Consider the following 26,883-nt stretch of genomic DNA (forward strand, 5'->3'; position numbering starts at 1 on the left):
CATTGCAAATAGGATCCTCCTAATTGAGGGTCCTGGTTGCGCACGGGCACTCAGGGCACACCAAGGGTTAATTTAGTTGGAGGGGTGTAACCCAAGCCCTAGCCATAGCCCTGGGATCACGCCAGGCTGTCTGGGCCAATCGCCTGGGGGTGGCGTGATCCCAAGGGCTGTTAAGAATGGCAGCGCGATGTAATTGGGGGCACTTGCTTCTCGCTGCTGAACACCCACCCCCCTCCCTTATGTTAGGCAGTGTTGCTTTGGCCTTGCTTTGGTTTGGGTCACCTGTTTTGGAACAGGAGCTGGGTAGGAATTTTTCCATTTGGCAGATTGGCTATAGCCACTTGGTTTTCGCCTACCCCCTCAGCAATCGTCACAACTTGTAAGGTGGTGGTTAGGCATTGGCTCATTGAAATGTGGGGGAGGGGAGGTGCAGCCATCACCTGCCCTTCTAGGAACAGGGTATTCCAGTAAAGGAATCGGGGGGTCCTGGATCTCGCCCGAAGTCCGCTTGAGGGGCTAGGGCCATGCCAGGACCACAGGAACCCCGGGGTGAGCTTCGGTTGGTCTTCCTAAACATTAGGAATAATTTCCTGACATTAAGAGCTGTTCAACAGTGCAATATGCTGCCAAGGAGTGTGGTGGAGTCTCCTTCTTTGGAGGTCTTTAAGCAGAGGCTTGACAACCATATGTCAGGAGTGCTCTGATGGTGTTTCCTGCTTGGCAGGGGGTTGGACTCGATGGCCCTTGTGGTCTCTTCCAACTCTATGATTCTATGATTCATCAATGTTGCTCCCTCGTGTGGTTTACCCTTTTAGACTACCAATCAGAAAGGTGGAGTCAGTTATAGTTTGGAGCCAATACTGCTCCCATGGTTGTATTAAATAAAGTTGTGGCCAAAATCTACCCAAAATTTAAACTAAAATAAGTGTCAGGGTGAAGTTATTTCAAGGGGATCCTGGGGGCCTCGAAGTGCAAACCATTAACTATGGTTTATTGTGAAGTATACGCAAGACCAGTATAGACAAATTTACATGGCTGGATTCAAACTTTGGCTTTTATATCATACTACTTCTGAGTGCCAACCCTCCTGAACTTTCACAATAAATAAACTAAACTGCAATAAACAAAGATGATTGGCTTCAATGTTTTCTGTGGATAAAACACAACAGTTCTACTATCATGTAAGAAATCTGACCTTGTTTTTCATTCAGTAAGAATTGGGCATCTTGATATCAAGATCTTCCATTAGTAACTATCCAAGCATACATAATAACTTTCCCTAGAAAACATGTGCATGCATACAGAGTTTTTCAAGACCAGTCACAATTATGGGGTAGGGTGATAATGTATTAATGTATTATAGACTTGCTGCTAACAAACTTGCAGATTCTGCGAATGGGAAACAATATAATCACATTCCACTAAGTACTTTAAATATCTAGGCCAGTAAGTAGAAATACATTCTTTATGTAAAGTGAGTTTGAAAGATGTATTTTCTTTTGTAACATAGCTATGAGGTGTGGTCATGTTAAACCTAAAGGGCATAGGCTTGTTTATGGTGGTTAATCAGCTTGGCAGACAAATACAATGTTCTGCTTCTACTCTTGGCAATAAATTGTTTAAATCAACTTGTTACTACTTATATTCTTTATGAGCAGGTATCTAAGTGACAAGCAGACATTGCTCCCGGGTAAGATTGAAAATAATTCATTTCTTCAGTATGTAGAGACATTTCAGATTCTAGTATAATACCAGAAACAAGTTTTGCATTTCTTCAATTAGAGGTCAGTTACAAAATAGAGTTGTGCTTATTGGGCTAAAAGCTTCATTTGATTCATCCTGCTATTGCTGTAACGTTGTGAGATTGCACACATTCCTCTGTGTACAGATTATTCTATGCAAAGTGTTACTGTACTAGTACTATGGAGGCGTTCAGGTGTGGTTAGTTCACATCTCCCTGCCCCTTGAAGGAGATTTTGTATGTAGCAAAGGGTGATTTCCCACACATACTTTTCCCTCCTCACGAGAAGGTGATTTCCCCATCCCTCCACCCCCTGCATGTTTTTTCCTTTTGTGGAGGTGGAGAACAGCTGCTTGCTCTTGGGGCATATCAGTAAGAGAGATGGTTCCTTTCACTTAGAATGAAGTTTATGAGATTTCTTGATCCCTGTGGTTACATAATCTTGGACCAGCTACAAGAAAAGATTTGTCTTCTTTGCAGGCAGACTTTACCTATGATGTAGCTATCTGTTCTTGAGTAGGCCACCCATGAAACACACCAAGCTCACTAAGTCTGGTTAAGCGGCCCAGATCTGTTCCTTCTCTCCTCTACCCTGCTGATCATTGCTTCCAGATAGTTGTAGTGTACGCTAGCAGCACAGCTCTAGCTGCTTCTTGTTGATGCTGCTCAACCAGTCATAGGAAGCAATGGGAAGTCTACTTGTTTTAAGTTGGCCTTCAGGGAATTAAATCTGTCCTGAAGCCTGTTTGGGTTTTTCTTTCAGTGATATGCTATGTTTTGAAATGATTTTATGGTTGCCTTTGTTTGTTGGGATTTTAATTGTTTAATATAATAAGATAGTGAAGTTTTAACTATGTGGTAAGCTACCTGAAGCAGGGCAAAAATCTTTTTAAATAAATCATAAAGAAGCATGTGGTGCTGAGCCTAGAGCGTTGGCATCCACCAGAGAGTGGCAGGGATGTAAAAATGGGTGAAGACCACAGAATAGAAAGTCAGAGAAGGGTGATAGCCTGCTCAGTCATTTAATTAAGTAATACTAGCATAACTAGCTTCACTGTACCACAACAGCTGCTGCTGTTGGCTTGGGTGTTCCTGGGAACAAACTGGATGTGACTTACGGGATCTGTGATTGGATTTCCAAACATTTTTTTCCTTCCCCCCCCCCAACTTAAAAGCAGCTGTGGGTCCCCCTAATTCTGATTGGAACTGTTGTACTGGAGGAGAGGGTGTTTAAACTTTCCCCTTCAACCTTGCACACCCTAAAAAAACACAAAAAACCACATAGTGCCACTTGGTGTATCCATATTTTTCTTCCTCAGCAGAAAAGATTTAGATGGGGGGGGGGGAGGAAGTCTGGGTTCCCCAACTTTCTTGAAGTGGAAAAAATCTGGAGACCCAAGCACAAATAACTCAGTGCTAAATCTATTTTAGCCCTTAGTTGACCTGCTTCTGAGCATTGATAACACCATTACCTTGTGAGTTTATACTTTTTTTTTTTTTTAGGCCAGTAGTGCACAGGGAATAAAACCTGGTAAATTTCATTCATATTCTGTTATAGCTGTTGGAGCTAGAATTTCACAGGAGTAATAGTTATCCAAATTGGTTAGTGGATGAGAAACAGTCAGTAACTGAACCCCTTTCTACAGAGTCTTCATTGGGAGAGTGTTCATCATGGTGCAGTGTTTAAGGATCCAAATACACCTGTACTATTTTGTAAAGTAATTCTATTTCTTACAATAATGAATTGTAGCATACACAGACATACTCATTTTGGAAGCTGCCCCGTACTATGTCAGGTTATTGGCTACACATAGCGGAAGGTATTTTCACTTGCAAATATACTGGAGACCAAACATTGAAATAAGAACATGAGAAGACTCTGCTGGGTCAGGCTAATGGTCCACATAATCCAACATCCTAATCTCATAGTGGCCAACCAGACGCCTGTGGCAAGCCTTCAGGTAGGACCTGAGCATCCTTCAGTTGGGCCAGCTCTTCTGTGGTCGGTTCCTTTTGACTTCTGGAGGTGCAGTTGCAGGAAGGTGCATTCTCTCTGTGAATAAATCTTCAGGAGAAAAAAGAAAATGCAGTACAGAAGTGAGCCATTTGACATAGTTTTGCTGATAGGCAGCCAGGAATAGCTAGTGGCAGTCTGTTAATTAGGCTCTGAACCATGTCGAACAGTCTAGTGTTAAAGTTGTTATGTACGCTGCTCTTTGTGTGCTGAAATGGGGAAAGAACGGTTTGTTGGCATCCTGTGTGTTAATGTTGGTTGAGGTTATGTTGTCACTTTCACATTGATTCTGTGATACAATATCAAATAGTTTGCTAGATTTGGTATGACCTTTGGACTTAAACAACAAAAAGAGTCTTCTAGACATAGCACTGATTAATGTACTAGCTGACACTGTGTAGAATTTTAAGATACTTTTGCTTCATTTTTAACATGTATTGCCTTTTATTTGCACACTTTACCTATAACAAAGAAAGTTGCTACAAATAGCTTCATTTTTAGCTTATTTCTGCCCAAGATGCCCTGCTTGCAGAACTGGTATCCCTAATCAGGTAGGTCATAGGAACTATGCATTGTCTCCCCCTCCCCCTTAAATCTAACTATCCTTGTAAACTTGTAGAACTAATGCATGTATGTGTTCTGTCCATTAGTTTGGCAACCCACTTCTACCTATATGGTCCTCTTAAGTAACAGGGCACTAAAGCCATTGGAGATGTCAGGTTCTGGTGTAATCCCACCTTTGGGTATCTGGCATTTGGTCTTGGGCAGCTTGAACAGGGTATATCTGTCCATTTGCCCTAAGAAAAAGCAAAAAGCTCCATATTTCCACATTCCTCACACCTTCTCCTCCTCTTCTGCTGTCTCCTTGCTGTCTGTCTCTTCTTGCATTGTCACTGCAAAAAAATATCAGCATTCAGCATCAAGTCAAATACAGACAAGTGCCAGTCTTGCATGGCTAAACTCTCTGACTCTAATAGCCAAAGCAAGTGCCTCTTCTATCTGAGTGAATTCCATTTCTGGAAACTTTCCAACACTGTCTACAGTGAAATTAACTTCATCTGCCTAAGAGAAAGTGGATAATTGGGGAACAAGGTAACACTCACACATTGTTTGCTTTATGATTTTATATTTAATAAAAGAAAATGCTTATCTCTATGTACATTTCCCACATAGTGGACATCAAGCAGCTCTTTGGAGCAATAGTGCCCCAATTTCATTAGCTGGGGGAGGGACCACAGTGGTGTTTGAAATTTGGCTTTGGTTTGAAATGTGGCTGGTAACTTTCAGTAAGCCTCTTTGGTTTAGTGGATATGTGTAAAACACGATAATGCCCATTTCAGGTATAATAATTCCACCAGGCATTAAGTTGGAGGATTTTTAATTTATTTTTTAAAAAACCTATCCCAAATCTAGGATATCTTAATTTAAATACAACTGTGTATGCTGTTTATATGCTAAAATAAATTTTATAGATGTCTACATGTGGTAGTACTTTTAATGCGGCTTATGCTTGTTGTAGCATGGACAGTAGTCGGTAAACAAATTTCCAAAACCTGAATGCTATCCCTTTTGGTTTATTTCTTCAGAGAATTGGAACACGAATCTCAAGGTTTTTGTTATAAAATTTTATGGTGTTCTATCAAGTCACCTTGGAAGAATTAATAGAGATGCAGTTGAAAAAATACATTGTCTCTGTGTCTGGGAAAGCATTCATTTGGTCCTGGCACCATTGGGGGATAGTGGGCTCATTCTAAGAAGAAAATAGTATCAGGACAAGCCGTGGTGAATACTTACTATGTTAGCTGGCCACTCTTATGTGAATTACCACTGAAAGAAAAATAAGCTAATTACTAAAATAAATCAGCTCCTATAGGTAATAATACTGATTACAAAAGATGGTATCCAGTATTAGCCCTGCTCAGAGTAAGCCTATTGTAGTTAGTGGACCTGACTAATTTAGGTTCATTCGTTTCAGTAAGTCTATTTTGAGTAGGACCAGAATTGGAAACAACTCCAAGTTAAGATCTCAAATCAATTTGGTAGACTAATTCCCAGGCATGCAATTTAAAGGTGTTAAAAGTTTCTGTTTGTGGGTAGGGAGATGAAGAGGTTACAAATAGAGAAGGATCTGTTTTAATGCAAAGAGATGAATGGTTCATTTTTCATAGAGTCTGCTTTGGCTTTCCTGCCACTTCAGACTGTGGCATTAGCCCCTTCACGTTGCTTCTGAGAGTGCTAAACTAGAAGCAGTATTGTAAACAAAGGGAACAGGGAAATGATATATGCAACTGAAGCAGTGCATTACTCAGTTTCTTTCCATTTTAGACAGCTGAACAGCTCAAGCATGTTGCATATTGCCATTTAAACCCACCCGCTGAAAGCAAAAGCATCCAGGAAGACTGTGAATGGTGGTTTCCTCCCCATAAGAATAGTTATGTTTCGACCTCCTGGAACTTCTTTTAGGGGTTTTTTTTTTAAAGCAGCCACCAGAAGATTGGTTTATAATAGAAGAGTTAAGGGCATGGCAACTTTCCAAATTCCCATAGTCGGTAAACCCAGATGTTACCTGTCAAGTTGCTCATAGCTTTAACAGATCTGTCACAAGGTCAGACAAATACAATTTCCCCATTACTTTCCTTGGCTCCTTTTCTTAAGTCCTCAGTTAAGATCAGTGGAAGAGTTGAATCACAGTCATTGACCTCATGTATTTAGTTACGTTGCTTTACTCTGATGTTTTAAAAAATTCAGACATATATTGGGCTTTAAAACACAAAGAGCAATATAACATAAACCATTTTGTGGGCTTGTACCACATGCTTTAGTCTATTTCTGCAATTGGCGTATGATAAGAGCCTGGCTCCCTTTAATGTGTTTATGTGTTATAAATGCAGCTTCAAACATTGTTATGGATGTATATTAATTGATAATTCCCAATGCATTTTTTGAAATATCAGAATTGTAACTAAGAGAGGAAGTGGAAAATACATATATATGGGTTATAGGAACTGTTGTTGCTTGTCTATCCATCTCTTGCATAACGTTTAAAATCAATATTGGAATATGTATACAAAACACAACTGGCATGATCTAGCCAACATGAGGTGCTCTTAGTATTTCAGTGTAATTGATCCACAGATGTACTTTAACTTCCTTTGAAACAGATGAAAATTAAAAGGGTTTCCTTCTGAACAGATTAGAATATTTCTAGTATCCAAGTATATTCTTCTTGATGTGAAACTGTTCTAGAATTTGTACTTAAGTATATTGAGCATATTGTTTTACATTCTTTTACATACGTTCTGTTTTCAGTTGGTTAGATTAGTGTACACTGATATCGGGTACTGACTACACTCACACATAACGCTAAGCCAAACCATGGCTGGCACAAACACGCTGGCTCCCAAGGAGGAAATTACAGCTGCTTTTCTCCTCCCTAGACGTTCTAGCTCAGTGCAGGGCAGCAGCTAAGCTAACATTTGGCTTAGCTTGTCACCCAGACTAGGATCATGCTTGAGCAAATTGTTTCTTCTTGGCTGCAGATCATGGTAAAGAAAGAAGGGACCTTAACTACTATCCTAGGTTCAGATAACATGATAAGCTAAACTTTAGCTTAGCTGCCCTCCTAAAAGGACTCCAAATGCTTCATAACCTTTGGCATTTATTAACATGTGCATTTATAAATTGCCTTTATAAAACTAGCTGTCATTGTGTTGTATATTTGAGTAGTGAAATGATTTGTTCCATAAAGGCCTATCATCTAGCCATGGATTTGTCATGACAGTTTGAAATATTCACATACAGTGAAAACTCCTTGTTGTGACTTATTCTCACCCATAATTGTATGGTTTTCAGTAGCCTTTCGATTCTTCTAGGATTTCAAAGCACAGGTATAAACGTAAGACATAAAGGAAAATATCTTGATGCCAAGTCTAGTCAAATTCATTTTCATTTGCTATAAATATTGGGCTGTCTGGAGTCATCTTCACTATCATGTAGCTGAACTTCCAGTTTGCTGCACACATTTTAATTTGTCTATTACTAGTCTGCTGCCAGGCAGTAATAAAAATATATTAACTTTCCGATCAAATGTTATGATCTCTCTCATTTTCTTTCTAGATGGTTTATTGTTCCACATTATTCTTTAATTTGTTCATTGTTAATAGGTTTTAGTATCTTATCACATTGATTTGGTGCCAAACAGAAGCCCTAGCTATCTTTTGAACATCTGTTCAGGCTATTAATAGTCTACACTTTGATTTTTCAGACGGTTGTAAATGTGAAGCAAAGGCACAAACCTGGCTCATTACTTTTCAGTCCTTATTTCTTTTTTATGTTTAATTTTTATTGAGTATAGATTGTACACATCCATATATTCTTGAGTTATTTACAACATAAATCCTTAAATTAATACATTATACAGTACATCTACCCATACAAATATTTTTCCACCCATGACTTCCCACCACCTCACTGCAGCTTACTTTTCAGTCCTTATTATTCAGTATGTATGCACCTCTCTTAGCTCTTTTATGTGCAGGTCCTTCTACAAAAAAGCCTGAAGCTTAGGGAACATTTTTGTTTGAGTGGCTGCAAGTAGGTGGAATTAAACTGATATTGTGGGGACAGGCTTGCAGTATCTGTTATGTGATTTGGGAGTGGCATCATAGAGCCTATTTAAATATAGCTATTGAGATGCATTTACTGTATGTGTTGTAACTTATCTTAAACCTCCTAAAAACATACAGTGACATCAAACATATAAACAGAAGGAATGTGGATTTGTTCCATTTACATAACCTGTTGTCACTTGTTACCTTTGCCATTCTCTTTGTCAACTGGACCCCCTTTTCCCCTCCACTATTTAAACCGAGGCTGTAAATACTTTGTGATGGGAACCTGGATCCTATGTATGCCTTGGAGCACTTTCTTGACTGTTTATACTGTCTGTGCACTCCTGACAACTTTCCAAAGTTCAGAATCACAAGATTCACTTGCTTCCTTAGAACCTCCATCACAACTGAGACCTTCATAGCGCTCCCACCTGCAGATATTGGCGGGGGCAGGTGGGACCTTTTCCATGGTTGCTCATGGACTGTACAGCTTTTCCCCCAAGGAGATCTTCCTGACATCTTGCAATTTGATGTAATTTAGCTGGGCACAGTCAGTGGCTTAAATTCTTTTTGTTTTCCTTCCGACTCTGGTAATATATTACATTTTATGGCTCTGCTCTTCCTTCTGACATGATTTCATATGGCTGGTATTAACAATATGGTAATTTGTTGTATTAGTCTTTTATAATGTGTCTTGTAGTATCTTAAACTGCCTTGAGTGCAATTTGTAGAGTGTGGCATATCTATATCTATATCATCTATATCTATATCTATATCTATATCTATATCTATATCTATATCTATATCTATATCTATATCTATATCTATTTAAGATAAATAATACAAAAGCCCTAATCACCTGGCCTACCAGCTTTCCCCTATATAAGCTAGTCTTCCCTTCCAATTGAATAAACATTCAGCCTCACACAATTATAATTGCATGAGGCAAGGGAATGGGGCTAGGCACATCTACAGTGAAGCAGCCTCCTGAACATAGGCTTGCAGCTGATAAACACAACCAGCATCTCTTTGGCTGTGGGGTGCAGGGGCTTATGCAGGATGGGCAAGTGGACCCACTCACCTGCCTTGCATGGTTGTAGTCACATGAGGCAAAATGCCCAAATAAGGCCAGTGAAGAGCACTTATAAGAAACAAACAAATAGTCAGAAGCAAGAGCCTGGTACTTGATAGGCAACTTGTTATAGTTACCAGTCAGACTTTCCTCATGTCCTGCTCCACAGAGCAAAAGAACGTCCCACCATGCAAAGTCCGACTACATAACATGTGAAGTGGCCTCTACTATCTGTATTGTCCACATATTCATGATCCGACTTTCTGTAAACATGCAAGTGCCTTGCTCTCCATATGGTTATCAAAAGAAAAATGTGATGTTTCTACTATGCTCATTCAGACAGTGCTCAGTTATACCAATAGCTGCTCACATGAGCAATTCAGCATTTGAGTAGTGAACTGCATCTCCTCTTCCTGTAAACAAGAAGTCACAGCTAGTGAACTAACTTGCTGTGCTCCCTTATTAAAGGATATCACTCAAAAAATTTACACTTGAAATGGGTTACTGTATTCTTGAAATGGCTCTTGAGTTCACCTGGCTCTATTGCACAGATTTTCCTTGGCTTCAGACACTGAATCTTCCATCGTATTCCGCCTTTGTAATTTAATCCACTTCACCTCTGTTTAACCTTACAACAACTTAATCTAGATGCATCCCAATACTAACATATATTAAAATGACTTTGTTCAATCCCTCAACAAGTGTTCACCAGCTGTACTACTAAAATAGATAGGGCAACATCAGTATTGACCATATTACTTCAAAAATGCAGATGCCAAGTTTATTCAAATCTGCTTTGCTTTGATGTTATCTGCATCAAAAATAATTCTGAAAATAATTCAATGAAGATATAGAATTCAGAAAAATGAAGTTGATAGCTAAGCAAGAGGGCACTGTGCCATCTCATGTATGGTGATAAAGTAGCAGAGGGGAGACCAACTACCACAATTACAGTAGGAAAAATAATTTAACATTTTAGCAGACTGTCTCTTCAGCATGTATGGTGTTAATATTTAAAACTCATTGAATCATGGCACTTTTTGGCAGAAATTAATGATACATCTCTGTTCTGTTAGCATATGTATATTTGTGTTTCGTCCCCAGCAGTTCTTCCAGGAATGACTTGGCAGCTTCATAGCTACTATGTTAGTGAAGTTAATTGTCACGGCAAAATGATAATATTATGAAGCTAATACTTCCAGGATGTAATGGAGACTTTGCAGTCTCCAATAGAATCAAATGTTACAGACAGTCTGGGTTTTTAGGGTGCATTAATTTTGCCGAGTTGCTTGTCTGCCTTGCATTGACACAAGCTGCAGATAGGATGGCAGATGATCCATGTAAAATAAACCTCCCATTATTCATCTTGGCTGGGATGAACTGAGAAATATTTTTGAACCTCTTTGAAAATGACTCTGATATGGGAATTGCAATTCTTGCTGTGTGTGTTCAAAACATACACAAGTATTAATTGTCCTAACTGTTGAACAGTTTCTGGTTCCTTGCCTCTGCCTCAAATTCATATTCTGTACTGCACATCTTTTGCAATTTTTGGCAATCATATACTGTACATTTGTTTAGTCCTTCCAGCTTGGCTACATCATTTCTGATCTGGGCACTCCTCACAGCCCACTCGTTTCTTGTTATATTTTGTTTTTGTTTTATTCCAGCCTTAAAAACCAGGCAGGATGCTTCATGTATTTTCTGATGCTGAAACAAACTTCCACCTTAGGAAATCTGTGTAGCCTCTCATGTAAACATACTACAATATACAAAAAACATACTGCTTTTCTATGACTAATTTATATACTCCAATAAATACAAATTCCTCCAATCAAACAATCAAAGCATAGCAAAATTGTAGTAAAACAGCAAAAAACAAAAATGCAATTGCACTGAAAACATATTGGGAACATCTGCAAATAAGCAGAAAAAACATCAATCAAGCCAGCCCTGTCTCTCAACTAGAATGTACACATTCTCCTCCCCATCCTCACTTCGGAAGACGTGATCTACCAATCGGCTGCAGCTCTGGAGCAGAAACCGCCTCTCTGTCACTGCAACCAACAGACAAGATATTCACTAATCTTTTCCAAAATGGTTATTCTTTTACTTTAATTTTATTTAACTGTCTAAGAAGCATATGCTTCTTCTTCAGTGCTTTTGACACAGTTATTCGTCATTTTCCTTCTTTCTTGCTCTAGTTTTAGCACTTTGTGAAATTTTTCTTCTCATACAGTATTTCTACCATAGTTACCATGCTTTCCGCCATCAAGAATACATTCTCCCTTTCCTTTCTTCCGTCTATCAGGGCTCCTCAATGGTCAGGTTATTTGCTTCTCTATTATCTATCCTTTAGATCTGGGGTGGCCCACTGGCTGGATCAGGTCCTCCAAGCCATTTGAAGTGGCTCACCTGTATAGCTCAGTCAGTAAAACATCAGACTCTTAGTCTCAGGGCTGTGGGTTCAGCCTCACATTGGGCAAAAGGTTCCTGCACTTCAGGGGGTTGGACTAAATGACCCTTGTGGTCCCTCCTAACTCTATAATTCTTTGTCCAGTCACCCATGCACAGGCGTCCACTGACACAACTCATTAGGTAAATCCCCACCCATAGATCTCTCATGGTGCTTTTGCACTAGCAAAACACCATTTTATGCTATGGTCACCAAGTGGTGAACATTCACTTGTGTGAATCATCCCTCAGTAGCTAAAGGTATTTTTACATTAAGTGTTGCCAGTGTTGATGTGCTCAAGAATGCTTATAGATGTCTGTCCTAGATAGACTTGGCGTCCCAATAGTCAGAGTATTTGCAGCCAAACCAAATTCTGGGCATCTTTTTTGATAGCGCCAAACAATGGGAAAGCACAGGCAAAGTTTTCTGATAGAGCCTAAAGCTATGTGAAAATTAACTTACTAATAGAGTACACATTCACAGACAGACAAACCTTTGGGGCCCTGGAAGTGTGGAAATACTAATTACTACCACAATTTGTTTTGCTGGGTGCTGCTTTGTATAAATAAATGTAACAGGGTTATTATGACATTTGGTACAACTGAAGGGATGTTTGGTGTGGTTTACCAGGCAGTTTTTAAAAATACAATAAATAATTAAAACAATAAGTTTATAACAGCAGAACTTTTAAAAATAACATTGGAAAATAAAGTAGCAAGTCAGCAATCCTTAAAGCCTGGGCAAATGAAAAGGTCTTCATATGGTGCCAAACAAGAAAAAAAAAAATCACTAAGCACCAGGCAGGTTTCCCTGGAGAGAAAATTCCAGAGCCAGGGCGCCACGTAGCAACACAATACCATATAGCACCAGAATGCAACATGGAGCTCCTTCATGTACTATGATCCTAACAACTGTATGATTCAAACTCCTTGTTGTGTATCTCTAAAACCGTAATTGTGATTTTCTGCAACTTTGTATGTGCTGTTTTTTGTGTGTGTTTGTGTGATTCACTGTTGCTTTAAGGCAACAGGTTTCCGCAGTTCCTGACCTGTATAATTGTTGAACAAATCTCCCCCCCCCCCCTTAGTGTAAGCCCAGGCAAATTGCTCTTCTGTATTACCTTGTACAGTACCTTGATCAATCCTCATACACTTTTTAAAAGAATATAAACATACTTACCAGTCGGGATATATAAAAAAGTAAATAGTTGTGTACACTGAACAGAGTTTGGGGCATGAATTTCTCATGCAACAATACCACCACCTTCCAGTGTTGCATGATAAAACCAAAGCCACTAAGACAAACGCATACTTTGAATCCTGACCATATAAATCACAGTTCATTATAAACTATGATGCTATGGCCTCCTCATTCTCCTTCATCTCCTCTGAGTCTGAAATCATAAGAACCATACTCTAGGCATGTACTGGCATTGGGGAATCACTCCGCAGCTGCATTTGCCAATTTTGATTTGAATTTTCTATCTTCAGTGTGGTGGACTAGGCACACTCTGAAACAAGGCATTTTTATTACCTCTGTGTAACCTGAAGCTTCATTTCTTGTTGTTCTCCTGACACTTATGCCTGTTTCCTCTTTCAGATTCCAATGTGGCACATTGCCTGTGGTGTGAAAGACAAGATGAAGAGAGATTCATTCCATGAATCTGTCTGCAGCTGGTCTTATTTTAAAAACAAAACAGTGTGGCTGGCACTCTTTGGTGGGTGCTAATCATCCGGTGGCACAACACAGACTAGCCTTTCGGGGTTTGAAATTTGAATCTACTCCAAAGCTTGAACTTTTCCAGTTGGCAGAACAGTTTGCTGTTACATTATCTCCCAGTGCTAGTGTATAAACATTTTTGTAGCACATATTTATTTATTCTTCACTGATACTCCCATTACCCTCTTTTCAACTTGGCATCTTGCATTTCCAGGGGGAAATGTCTTATTTTGGAGTACAAATTGAATAATAAAAGCAATAATTTTAGTTCAGTTGACTTTCTAAGGGTGCAAATTGCTCGTTTTAGAGCTCTATGAACTTAACAGTGAATGTGCTCTGAATGAGTGACAGTTTTGCGGCATCACTTCCAGAGGCTCAGTCCTGCTGCTAATGGCATATAAGGGATTTCTTACAAACAAACCTTAGTTCATAAATCCTACATCAGGAACTAGCGGATATGTTTTTTTCCCAGGCAATCATCTTTATAAGAATGTTAAATGCACTGTGTGACTCGTTTGCTGTGAAGGATCCTAGAGATCTCTCTTGAAGGAAGTGGGAATCATCTCTCTTTTGGGTTATGGAAATATCATATTCTCTCAACCCTAAAACCACAATCTCTCATAGGGAAGATGCGATCTCTCTCCAGCCCAGCTAGCACATCAGTTCTAATTTAGTGATGCTTAGAAAAAGAATGTAAGAAGAGCCCTGATGGATGGAGCTGAAGATCCGTCTAGTCCCACATCCTGTTCTCACAGTTGTTGTAGTTGTTCTTATTAATTTTATTAAATTTATATACCATCCTTCTTCCAAGGATCACAGGGCAGTTTACAGTATAAAAACATAAAAACACAGTTACTGATCCATAAGAAGACCTCTCCTCTTATTCCATGACTTTTAAGTTTAAGTTTGGTGAGATGCTTTATCAAAAACTTTTTGAAATTCTAAGCAGACAGTGTTGACTGGATCACCTCTATCTATATGTTTGTAGGCACTATCAAATACCCTTAAAGGGCTAAAGAGACAAGACTTGCCCTCACAAATGCCATGGTGGTTCTGCTTCAGCCAGACGTATTCTTCTCCATATTTGCTTGGTAATTTGTTGTATAGGTAGGTATCATGGATAGCTGATAAATTATGTATATGCGACTTAACTAATGGTGATTAGGTTCTGTTTCATAGTCACACTCACACATGTCATTTTGTTCCTTTTTGTATTATTTTTTAAAGAGATGTTTAGAGATAAAGTGGTACCATATTATAACACTTTAAGGTCCCTTGTTGTACTCAGAAGCACTGTTGTCCATGATTTTACCACCGTATCTCGCTTTTGGTGCTTGACTGTGGCCAGGATTTAAGCTGCAAACTGTCAGCCATCCACAGAAATCACATACACTGTGTCATATTCAGTATAATAGTATTTACAAGCTGCTCCTACATTTAAAAGATTTGGGGGGGGGCGGGTGTTTTCCTCCAAGTTCCTTATCTTATTTTTCAAATACATTATATTGTATGTCTTTGTGATGTTTTAGAGGGAAGCTGTGTGGTGAAGTAACACTAGACCTTACAGCCCTTGACATGGAAATTGCAGCATAATCTACTGGTATGCAGCCTCTTTGGTTCCTGCATGGGACATGGCTATAGTTGATGAGTTTCTCATTCAACTAACCCTCGACCTCATAAAATTGGACCCGTACTTGAAGCCCACCCTTTATAATGCCAGGTTTTTTTCTCATTTTCAGCCCATGCAGTTAACTTGTATCTAGTTTAAAAATAGTCTTTTAAAAGAATCAATTTCATGGTGAATGCATCTAGTCAAACAAGCCATTTAAACAACATATTACTCGTGTGTAGCAGACCATTTTACAAGTACCTGATAGTTTTACAAGCCTGTGTTTCAGACAGGGTAATTGGTTGTCTCTGATATTCGAGTTTGGGACTTAGACTCATTAACTTATTTCAGTGAACAGAATATTATCCACTTTTGTTGTATACCAGGTGCCATTCTTAGTGCCACTCATATTTTTTTATATAATACAAATAGGATGCAAGAGTAGAGGCTTAACTTTGGGATACAAATAAGCTAATTAAATGCTATCACCCTTCAGGCTTTTCACTAGGTGTGAGATATCTCACAATATATCTAATTATGATCTCTGTACTGTTTAAGTAAAATTGTCATCATCTCTTACTCTATATGTGTATTTGGCTTTGTAATGCAGGTATTGGCTTGGATCCAAAAACGCCTTGCGCAAACAGAAAGGAACTTCCGCAAGGGATCCCTGCCAAATTCTTCTGATTTCCTCCTCCTGCTCCCTGTGTCTCAGCCCTCCTCCCATATCAGAGGGTTCCTTGATCCCCAGGAGTGTTTGAGCAAGATCAGGGGCTATAGCCAGGAAACCCCCATTGCTTGAGAAGAGTTCCACTCATTCTTCTTTGGATCCAACTCCTTGTGTATATGTGTGGTTTTGTGGCTTTAAAAAATGTACTGCGCATAGTAAGATTGCTTTGGGTAAAGGAATTCCAGTATCCATAGTTATCCTACATTTGTGGGTATCTCCACTCACTGCAACTGAAGAATAATTGCCAAGTGCACAGTTTGTCCCCTCCATGCAGTAAATGTGGCATGCTCTGGATCAAGACAGTGGAATAAACAATTACAATCCAGTTGGGAGCAAATGTTTCAAATGCATGTGTTATTTGTCATTATCTATTAGGTAACATTTTAAAATGGCAACTAGCAAATAGAGCAGGGCAATTTTAGCAACATTGGCAGAGTTAGTAAAACTGGGGTGGTAGTGTACATGTAGTTAAAATGAGAGCTGTTTTACACACACACACACACACACACACACACACACACACACACGAGACAGGAATCAGCTTCCATTGATCTCGCATGCTGATAGCAGTAGAAGAAGAGTTTGGATTTAATATCCCACCTTTCACTCCCTTTAAGGAGTCTCAAAGCGGCTAACATTCTCCTTTCCCTTCCTCCCCCACAACAAACACACTGTGAGGTGAGTGGGGCTGAGAGACTTCAAAGAAGTGTGACTGGCCCAAGGTCACCCAGCAGCTGCATGTGGAGGAGCGGAGACGCGAACCCGGTTCACCAGATTACGAGACTACCACTCTTAACCACTACACCACACTGGCTATACCTAAAGCACTGACACCAGTGGCGGACTTTGGGCTCTCACATTTCAGCAGCACCCTGTGCAATACCAACATTGGGCGCACCCTCCCCACCTCTTGCCTTCCATTCTAAGTCATTGTTGCGGTGCCCCCCTCTCAGCTCAGTGGCCAGTGCAGGCAAACTGGTCGCACTCTTCTAAATCCGCCTCTGCTGGCACCCCTTGACCAGATTGTTGTTACCACACCTTTCTAAGATGATTTGCCGTCTCTAATGATTTCCTTTTATTATTTGCAATACATGACTTTCTTTCTCAGAAGTCTTTATCATTCAGTACTGAAAGGAGGAAGTGAGACATTCATTTGGGGTTTTTATTTAGAATATTCAGTTATGCTGACTAATGGGGACATAGTTATATGTGCTACATCCTGTAGCTGCAAAACAAGTCCAGATAATCACCCCTCCATCACCGTGCTTGGCAGTTGGTATGAGGTGCTTATGCTCTTATGCTGCGTTTGGTTTTTGCTAAACCTGGTGCTGTGCAAACATCTCCACTTTGGTCTCATCTGTCCAGAGGACATTCTTCCAGAAGTCTTGTGGTTTGTTCGGATGCAACTTTGCAAACCAAAGCCATGCTGCCATGTTCTTTTTAGAGAGATGAGACTTTCTCCTGGAAACCATTCCAAACAAACCATACTTGTTCAGGCTTTTTCTAATTGTACTGTCATGAACTTTAACATTTAACATGCTGAGGCCTGTAGAGCCTGAGATGTAACTTGGGGTTTTTGCAATTTCTCTGAGCATTGCACGGTCTGACCTTCCTTGTTGTGAATTTGCTGGGATGTCCACTCCTTAGAAGATTGGCAACTGTCTTGAATATTTTCCTCTTTTGAATAATCTTTCTCACTGTAGAATGATGGACTTTACATTGGTTGGAGATAGCCTTAGAACCTTTTCCTGTTTCTTGGGCTGCAGCACTTGGTTCTCTAAGAGCATTGTGCCATCTTTCCTCCTTGGCATTGTGTTAAAACACACCTGAACGCTCCAGTCCAGCAAACTGCTAAAACTTTGGCTTTTATAGAGGTGGGCACACTTGCTGATGATCAATTAAGCAAGGGCATGTGATTATTTTTCGTCCCATAGGACGCTCCGTCCCATAGGACGCACCTACTTTTTTGGGGAGGAAATAAAGGAAATTTCCCCCCCTTTATTTCCCCCCCCAAAACCAGGTCCGGGAACAGTGGGATGGCGGTGCTGCGCCTCCCCGCTGTCCCCCGAGCTTGTGGGGCTGGCCCATGTCTGCCTGGCGCGAGGGGCGCTCTGCTTCAGGGCGCCCCGCGCGTCGGGCGGCAGGCTACAGTCCGCAGCATGGGGAACCCTCTGTTTCAGGGCGCCCCACGCGCCCCCCAATGCGCAAGGCTTGCCAACACCAGCGCGGAGCACGGGGCGTCCTCCGAAGGGCGCCCCGTGCTCCGCGCTGCCAGCTGCCGCCCGCAAGCCTTGCGCTCTCGGGAGGAGATCCCCCGGGTGCGCAAGGCTGGCCAACACCAGCGCGGAGCACAGGGCGTCCTCCGAAGGGCGCCCCGTGCTCCGCGCTGCCAGCTGCCGTCCGCAAGCCTTGCGCTCCCGGGGGCAGATCCCCCGGGTGCGCAAGACTTGCCAACACCAGCGCGGAGCACGGGGTGGCCTCCGAAGGGCGCCCCGTGATCTGTGCTGCCGGCTGCCGCCCGCAAGCCTTGCACTCCCGGGGGGAGATCCCCCGGGTGCGCAAGGCTTGCCGACACCAGCACGGAGCACGGGGCGTCCTCCGAAGGGCGCCCTGTGCTCCGCGCTGCCAGCTGCCGCCCGCAAGCCTTGCGCTCCCGGGGGGAGATCCCCCGGGTGCGCAAGACTTGCCGACACCAGCGCGGAGCACGGGGCGGCCTCCAAAGGGTGCCCCGTGCTCCGTGCTGCCGGCTGCCGCCCGCAAGCCTTGCACTCCCGGGGGGAGATCCCCCGGGTGCGCAAGGCTTGCCGACACCAGCACGGAGCACGGGGCGTCCTCCGAAGGGCGCCCTGTGCTCCGCGCTGCCAGCTGCCGCCCGCAAGCCTTGCGCTCCCGGGGGGAGATCCCCCGGGTGCGCAAGACTTGCCGACACCAGCGCGGAGCACGGGGCGGCCTCCAAAGGGTGCCCCGTGCTCCGTGCTGCCGGCTTCCGCCCGCAAGCCTTGCGCTCTCGGGGGGAGATCCCCCGGGTGCGCAAGGCTGGCCAACACCAACGCGGAGCACGGGGCGTCCTCCGAAGGGTGCCCCGTGCTCCGCGCTGCCGCCCGCAAGCCTTCGGCTCCTGGGGGAGATCCCCGGGTGCACAAGGCTTGCGGACACCTGCGTGGAGCACAGGGCGTTCTCCGGAGGGCGCCCCGGGCTCCGCGCTGCAGGCTGCCGCCCGCAAGCCTTGCGCGCCCGGGGGAACTCCCTCCGGGCATGCAAGGCTTGCGGATAGCTTCCTGGAGCCTGGAGAGCGAGAGACGTCGGTGCGCACCGACGCCTCTCGCTCTCCAGGCTTCAGCGAAAGCCTGCATTCGCCCCATAGGACGCACACACATTTCCCCTTCATTTTTGGAGGGGAAAAAGTGCGTCTTATAGGGCGAAAAATACGGTAGTTTTTCACACATTATTTCTCCATCTTTATTTCTGTTAAATAAATTATATCATGGTGTAATATGTCATGTGTCAATCATCTATGGTTGTATATACCTAATTTTAAGACCTGCTAAGGAACAAATGATTGCTATTATGCCCTGATATGTAAAACCACAGAATTCAAAGAAAGTGCACTTTCTTTTTCCCATGACTATACCTCCAATGTCGAGTGAAGTTGGAGAATCTTTTAACTGCTTTATTGGAGACTTATATGTACTACCAATTCTCTTTATCGCTGTGGCCAAAAAGAAACTCTCTCTCTCTCTCTCTCTCTCTCTCTCTCTCTCTCTCTCTCTCGTGTGTGTGTGTACAGGGTAAAAAAAAATGTTCACAAGAGCAGGGGGTAATATTACTAGAGTTTGGAACATCAAAGAATGTCATGAAATTATTAATTTCCTCTTGTTGCAGCAAATACCATGAGTTAGGCTGTCAACATGGGTACTGTTGTCAGATTAATAAAAGCAAAAAATTGGGCTCTGGTTGATTATTTATGTTACTGAGTAATGAGGATGAATGGTGATTGTCTAAAAGGTTTTCTTTTAGTCATTGCTCTCTGTAAAAGAACAAACAAATTAATATTTAGTATTTTCAAATAATGTGTTTGAAAATTCTTAATTCCATCAGGTAGTTTTACTACCTTGGTAAATACAGGCCCCTGTATAATTAGTGAGGCAAAGAACGCTGCTCTTCCAGGAGGGGGGTGTGTGTGTGTGTGTGCTAAGCATTCTTTACATTAGAGGTTTGTGAAAATCTCAGGTTACTCAGCCATTTTTGTCAGCTTAGCACCAGCTGGCTTTGTTATCAAGTGGCTGCGCTAGATCCGTGGTTTGTTATGCTTTGTACAGCTTTTGCTTCCTCTCTGAATATAGCTGTCAGATTGCGTTTGCTGAAACAAGCCACAGTGGTCATTCGTTTTGCTTCAGAATATGCGGTTAATGTACTATCATCCATGCAAAACCTTCATTTTCAGCTAGCCAAAATCATAGCATGCATTCCTATAATTATAGTTCAATTCAGCTTCTTAGTAGTGTATGTATGAACAGCATTATGAAATTTATTACCTAAGTGGGTTACATTTTTAATGATATACTATTATACTTTGCCTTATATGATAGGATTTTTTTTTTTGAGAGCGAGAGAGATCCAAATTCCATTGTCTAACTGTTGTTGCTAATTTAGCCACAATAAAACTGACGTAGAAGGGATAATTTGGTAAGATATCATAAGTGTATAGATAGGAGAAAGGGAGCATATTCTTGTGTGTCTCTTCTAACATTGCATTTTTTCAAGCTGCTTATAAATTATTATTCCTTAATAACCCAAGGAAGTGGTTTAGATGAATGTTGTTGTTGCCATTTGTTTCATTAGTGTTCAAATTATGTTTATCATAAAAAATCTAAATTTAAATAAAAAATCTAAATTTAAATAAATGGTAATGTCAAGGATTTCATCTGAAGTATGTCTTTAAAGGAAGAATTGAATTCATACTTTAGCTAACAAAAGTAATCTTCTCCATTTTAAATCACTTTACAAGTAAATAAATATCGCATATAGATTGTATCTTGGTTATATATTACTTTTAGGTATATTAGATTTTTATAGATACATAGGTCTGCCATGGGTCTGGATTTTTCCAGACATTACAGGGATTTCAAACGCAGAATGGACACCCAGGGGGGAATTTCGTGGATTTTAGGCAATTCAATCGAAATTTCATATTTTTTTTTGGCATTTTTGTAAAAAGAACAACTACTACTAATACTACTACTACTTTGGGTGAGTCCTGATTTTTACTTTTTGAAATATGGCAATCCTAAAATATAGTACTATATATATATTTAGATTTTAGTCCTTCCCCCTTCGCATACACTCAGTGCCTTATACAAATATTTGAGAAATGCCTGCCAAGGCATTATTCTCCTAAATGGCCTTAATCACTATCCAAAGAGCTTGAAATAATGAAATGGGTTCCTATTGTTTTGAACAAGATGCAAAAAAGATTTTTGGTATCTGCTATTACAAGTGAGGCTAATGAAATCCATTGATATGTTGACTATTGGTCTGAGAATAATAGAATCATAGAATATTGTAGAGTTGGAAGGGACCACCAGGGTCATCTAGTCCAACCCCCTGCAATGTAGGAATCTTTTGCCCAAGTGGGGCTTCAACGCATGACCCTGAGATTAAGAGTCTCATGCTCTACTGACTGAGCCACAAGCCATTCATAAGCTACTTTGCTCATTCACATGCAAACTTGTTAGAAATATAATGAACTCTTTTTATTCATTATAGAGTTACAAATACAGATGTTGTCACTACATCCATTCATTTTATCTTTAGCTGTTATTTTGTGTAAAATTAAAAGGTGGGCCAGGGGCTTAAAAGTTGCAAGTCCAGAGGAATAATTGAAGGGTCTTATTCAGCTTTTACTTATGATGCTATGACGATCATCCACACGAAACATCTGATTACATAGGATCAACACCTCCAATGATGTTGTCAAGGAAATGGGTGCACTGCAAGTTACCATGATAAATATATTTTCTCTTGTTCAATATATTTTTGCAAAATATATTTCTCTTGTTGATAAGTATTTTGCACTTTGTAACAACAGTACTGCAGGTTAGAAGTTAAGTTCTAATTCTGAAGATGAAATAACGTGTTTCATAATCAGGGGTGGCTTGTATCATAAATTAAATCTAATTCTTTGAAAGATCTTCCTGTGCTTCTGAATGTATTGTTAGAATGGTGTTTTCCAGCAGATCATTCACCCCCAACAAAAAACACCAGCATGTCACTGCATATAACCTATTTCAAGAACAGCTGTAAAGTAATTCTAAAAACAAGCATTCAAGATTCTACCAACACCTTCTGTCTTGAAAAGAAAAGTAAACCAAAAAGTATATACAACAACTGATTTTTTTGTATTGCTTTTTTACAAAATAGATCAAAAAGTATTTGGAACTTGAACCACTTGCACGAGGAAAACGCTGGATACTTAAGCCTTGCTCCTTGGATGATATGGAAGCAGTAAAAGACAGCTTTGGCCTGCTGATAAATTTACTAGAAGACAGAGACCTTGAGCCTTCAAGAATGTGAAGAAAACTCAGATGGTTCTCAGACAGCATTGTTCCTGTTTGTCTCACCTTCAGCTGAATTATGGTTTGGTATACAGAAGACTGTGTTAGAGCTTGTAATAAATATTTTTGCATTTAGCCTGGAAAGCCTGTTTATAAGTTCTGTGAATCAGGTTTGTGATTCTTTTCAGTAATGTTGTCTATGCTGAAATGGAGAGAACCTTTAGTTTACCAACAATTCTGTGTACTATATGCCATTTTTATGCATTGTTGTTAGAAGAACCTTAATGCAGAATTTTGCTGCATATACAAAATTTAAAAGAATCTGTAACTGGATACTAAAAGATCTAGTGATGTTCCTGAAAAGAAAATATGTTTTGCAGGTCTCTGGCCATTACTTGTGTAATTATGCGGGATGAGCACACAAGCTATCTGGAAATTATAGTTGCTGAGAACCACAGTAGATTCTGAAGCCAATGAACACATTTTTAATGCAAAGACTAGTCAGAAGCCTTATTGAATGCAAGCACCTACCTTTTAACATTTACAGTTTTAATTCTTTTTAGAGACGAACCATTGATTTAGCAGAAGGTGAGGCAATGACAATAGGCATATCAGTATTTTGTTATCCATCAATTTGGAAGCATCTCAAGTGCTCACAAAATAGCCTTTGTAAATTGTAGATGTCAGTTAAGCTGATGATTGTGTAAAATTGTGGTGAAATCGGGGCTAACTTCTAGTACAGATAACGGAGCATGAACAATAAGCAGGTTTAAATAATCACTGGATGTATTCTATATAACTAGTATTATGCTAGAAGTCCTAGAGGCCATGGAATTATTATTTTTATTTCTAAAAGTCAGTGTCTTGGAACTATACTCAAAAGTCTGTGTTTCTTAAATACCCCTATTTTCAGGGGATCCAAGCTGTACCAGACTGAATGTTGGTAGAAAGCTTTTCACCCAGAGCATAGTATGTTTTTGTTGTTGTTTTTGTTATATGTGACAGCACTCCATTTAGTTCCAGGAATGTATACCTTTCTCTCTCCAGGTTTACCTAGTCTTGAAGCCCACAGACTGCTTCAGAGCTCAATACTGCCTTGGTTGTAGCAGTCGATGGTGCAGCACTATGAAACTGGGCTCTTGGCAGTGGCATTGCTTGTGTGTACCAGGATGGGGAAGGACAAGGCATCAGCCAGTTTGGAACAGTGCAGGTGCACAGTGGAAGCATCAGATTGGGCCTGCATCACTGTGTCCTCACTGCCATCATGCCTCACCCACATTCCATCCCAGTAGGTGTGTTCATATGTGTTGAAAGCCACCCAGAGTGGCCGGGACAACCCAGCCAGATGGGCAGGGTATAAATAATAAAATTATTATTATCATCATCAGTAAGTGGCAGTGGCACCGCTGTCAAGAGGCTATCCACGCCACCAACCACTTCTGCATAATACAGCAGTGGATAGCTTTTCATAAGTTGTGTTTGAATGTTGAATATTATATTCTTCTACCAAGTACGGAGTGGAATAGATCTTGGTAAAATATTGCAGCATTGGTGGTTTTGTAGCATTTGGGCATCTTTCTGTATTTTTAGCTTTGTTTTGTTTTAATTTCCAAAGTTAAATGCAGAATATCTTCCACTTGTAATTTTTGTATAATTTACTCTAAGATACTATTGAAAAGTGAAGGGTGTCAAACAATTTCTCAATATATAATGCACTTTGATCTGTGAACCTACGTTTTTTTATTTTTTAATAAACACCATTGGATTTTTTTGGGTAACATCTGTCATAAGCTGTGAGTTGCTTGTGAAGAATGCCACATGGTACATTATTTAGTAGTCGGGTGACTGCTAAATAGGATTTGGAGCAAAGTGGAGAAAGAGAGCTCAGAGCGATCGGAGGGCCAGAAATTCTGACAACTAAAGGTATGTATTCATTTTGCCATCATATTGTACCCATTTCAAACCTGAAATGCACCTTTTATAGAGACTGGAGCTTCAAATATTTAAAAAAGTGTTATGATTTATCTCCGATCAATAGCTGCCTAATTTATTTGAAAGAAATCAGCGGCATGTGAGGTGGGCTATGGTTCCTTGCATTGACCCAGGTGGTTCCTGATATGTTATTTTTGACACAGTTGAGGCTTATGTGTGCATTTTAAAATGTGCAAATAAGAGGGGATGTGCAGACAAAGAGGGAACAATATTCTCACTTGCTTTTTACCCTTAACTGATCCCAATTTCTATTAGTTCAAAGGAGTGTCTTCACCAATAGATGTGCCTCAAACTGTTAAAAGGGGTTTGCCTTCTAGTTTTACGAGGACTATCCACTACTATTAAGGGCTTCAAAACTTTGACAAAAGAAGAGCTGAACTAGCAAAACAGAAAATAAAGCTTTAGCCGCATTGTAATGTAAATATAGACTAGGATTGGAATCCCATGCTCACTTTCTTGAAAGCCCCATTGAACCCACTGGGAGATTCTTATGGTTAAAGTGCATAAGGATGGGTTGCAGAACCTTTATGACAATACCTAATGACAGGGCCAGCCCAAGACATTTTGGCACCTGAAGCAAACCATAAAATGGCACCGCTCCCAACCAGGGAAGAAGGGGTGAGTGAAGATCTACATCAGGAACAAGAGAGGAAATCAAGGTCTACATTGCGGCCCCTGTGGATCCTGCCACCTGACTTGCCTCATCTTGCCCCTGCCTAGTACACAGGGAAATATCACTTATCAAACATTTCTGATGAAAATTCTTAGATAACTCCATGTTGCATTTCATACTGCAGGGTGAAACAATACCTCATATCTGTTAAAGGGTGGCAGAGAAGCCCTTTCTTTTTAATTGTTCTTTGGTGGTTCTATGTGGTAGCTGAATTTAAACATCAGTAGAACTTTGATGCGTTTAAACACTTCATTAAAAGAACACAGTTCATGAACTAATGCCATGTTTCTATCTAAACTGATCTTGAATGTACATTAAGCTACAAACAGCAACACAGTTCTTCGTGCTCTTCATTGGCCTTCATCATACAGGTGAAATGAACCCTATTCCTAAGAATCTGTGGAAATTCATTAAAAAATGAACATTGTCTCTTTTTTTTATTTACGAAAGATGTTGTGGTGTAAGATCCTTATAGACATCTGTCACACTGATGTATGTGTGTGCATGAGTGTGCGTGCGTGCCTGCACTGGGTTTTTCCTCAGACCTATGACTGTCTATACTAGTTTGACAGTAAAAATATAAACATGGTCAATCTGTATCCAAGAGGAGCTGTTTTGACAGGCTTCTGACAGACATCAAATTATTTATAACTGTCAGTGACTCCTTTTGTCTATCAGTTGTGAGATTCTCATTGTGTTGTTTCCATGTTTATATCCTGTGCTAATATTTCTGGAAGTGCTAGCCTTTTTGAACATCTTCAATGTGTTCAGTATTCTTTATCCTCCTCTGTATAATGTGTCATGTGTCTCAGCTTACATATGCAAATACTGTAAAAGAGAAATACGTGTTGTAATACTGAGCTTCTTGCATTTTATAAGTTATAGATGTTAGCAGATTTTTGTACTTAACAGAGTTGCTTTTTATAATGCCAAATAATTTATATTACCCAGGTTTGTATATTAGTTAATAGCAATGGTTGACACAGCTAACCCACCATATATCTGATTTTATACTAAAAGTACAGCATTGATACTTACCACATTCATGCAGGCAACTTTGATGCAGAAAGAACTGTTTGTGATTTATATAACTTACGCTAACCAAAATGGAAATAAATGCTAACCAAAATGGAAATAAATGCTCTGTAGAACACGTTAATATGAATGTTTCCATCAATATTAACATTTAGAAGTGTGTTTCGTTTGTAAAAAGTTCATTGATCTCGTAAGTTCAGGGCTGTTTCTTGCAGAAGCCCCGTTGAAATGCACAAGAGCCCAGCCACTCATTTTATTGTAGAGGATATAGTGAGATTGCACTACAGGCAACTCCCTGTTTAAGCAGGGGTTGCATTCCTGGCCCTCACATGCATCAGTGGAATGCACATAAGTCCATGCCACCCCGTTATGCCCCCTTTCCCAACCACTTTCAGGTCCATGGCAATGTGTGCACATTCATGTGTCAATGAGACGCACATAAAATGGTCACTGCCTGTGGTTATTTACACGGTCATTATCTCAATAAAAGTAGTATTAAATGATGAAAAGTTTAATCATGAAAAAATCTGTACAAAGAACATTTATGCTGGAATAATAGTTCCAGTAGATCTTGCAAAAAGATAAGACAACCAAGCAGGAATCTGGTCTTTAGCTGAGGATCTTTCCTGAAAAATCAATCAATCAGAATCAATGGATTCTGAATTTTGACATGCATAAA

General features: G+C 40.5%; 1 protein-coding gene across 9 annotated transcripts in view; it reads left to right on the top strand.

Annotated features, from left to right (window-relative positions):
- ARL15 (ARF like GTPase 15) overlaps positions 1 to 26,323 on the top strand; it is a 188,032-nt gene extending 161,709 nt beyond the window's left edge. For 8 of the 9 annotated variants that reach the window (XM_083703703.1, XM_083703706.1, XM_083703701.1 and 5 more), the window contains one exon: positions 22,371 to 26,323. In XM_083703703.1, coding sequence (XP_083559829.1) covers positions 22,371 to 22,523 — 153 coding nt within the window. In that variant the 3' untranslated portion in view covers positions 22,524 to 26,323. The remainder of the gene's footprint in view (positions 1 to 22,370) is intronic. The other variant, XM_083703700.1, reaches the window with a different exon arrangement.
- Positions 26,324 to 26,883: the final 560 nt, after the last annotated feature.

This window comes from Podarcis gaigeae (assembly GCF_964106915.1).
Source record: "Podarcis gaigeae genome assembly, chromosome: 11".
Classification (NCBI taxonomy): Eukaryota; Metazoa; Chordata; class Lepidosauria; order Squamata; family Lacertidae; genus Podarcis; species Podarcis gaigeae.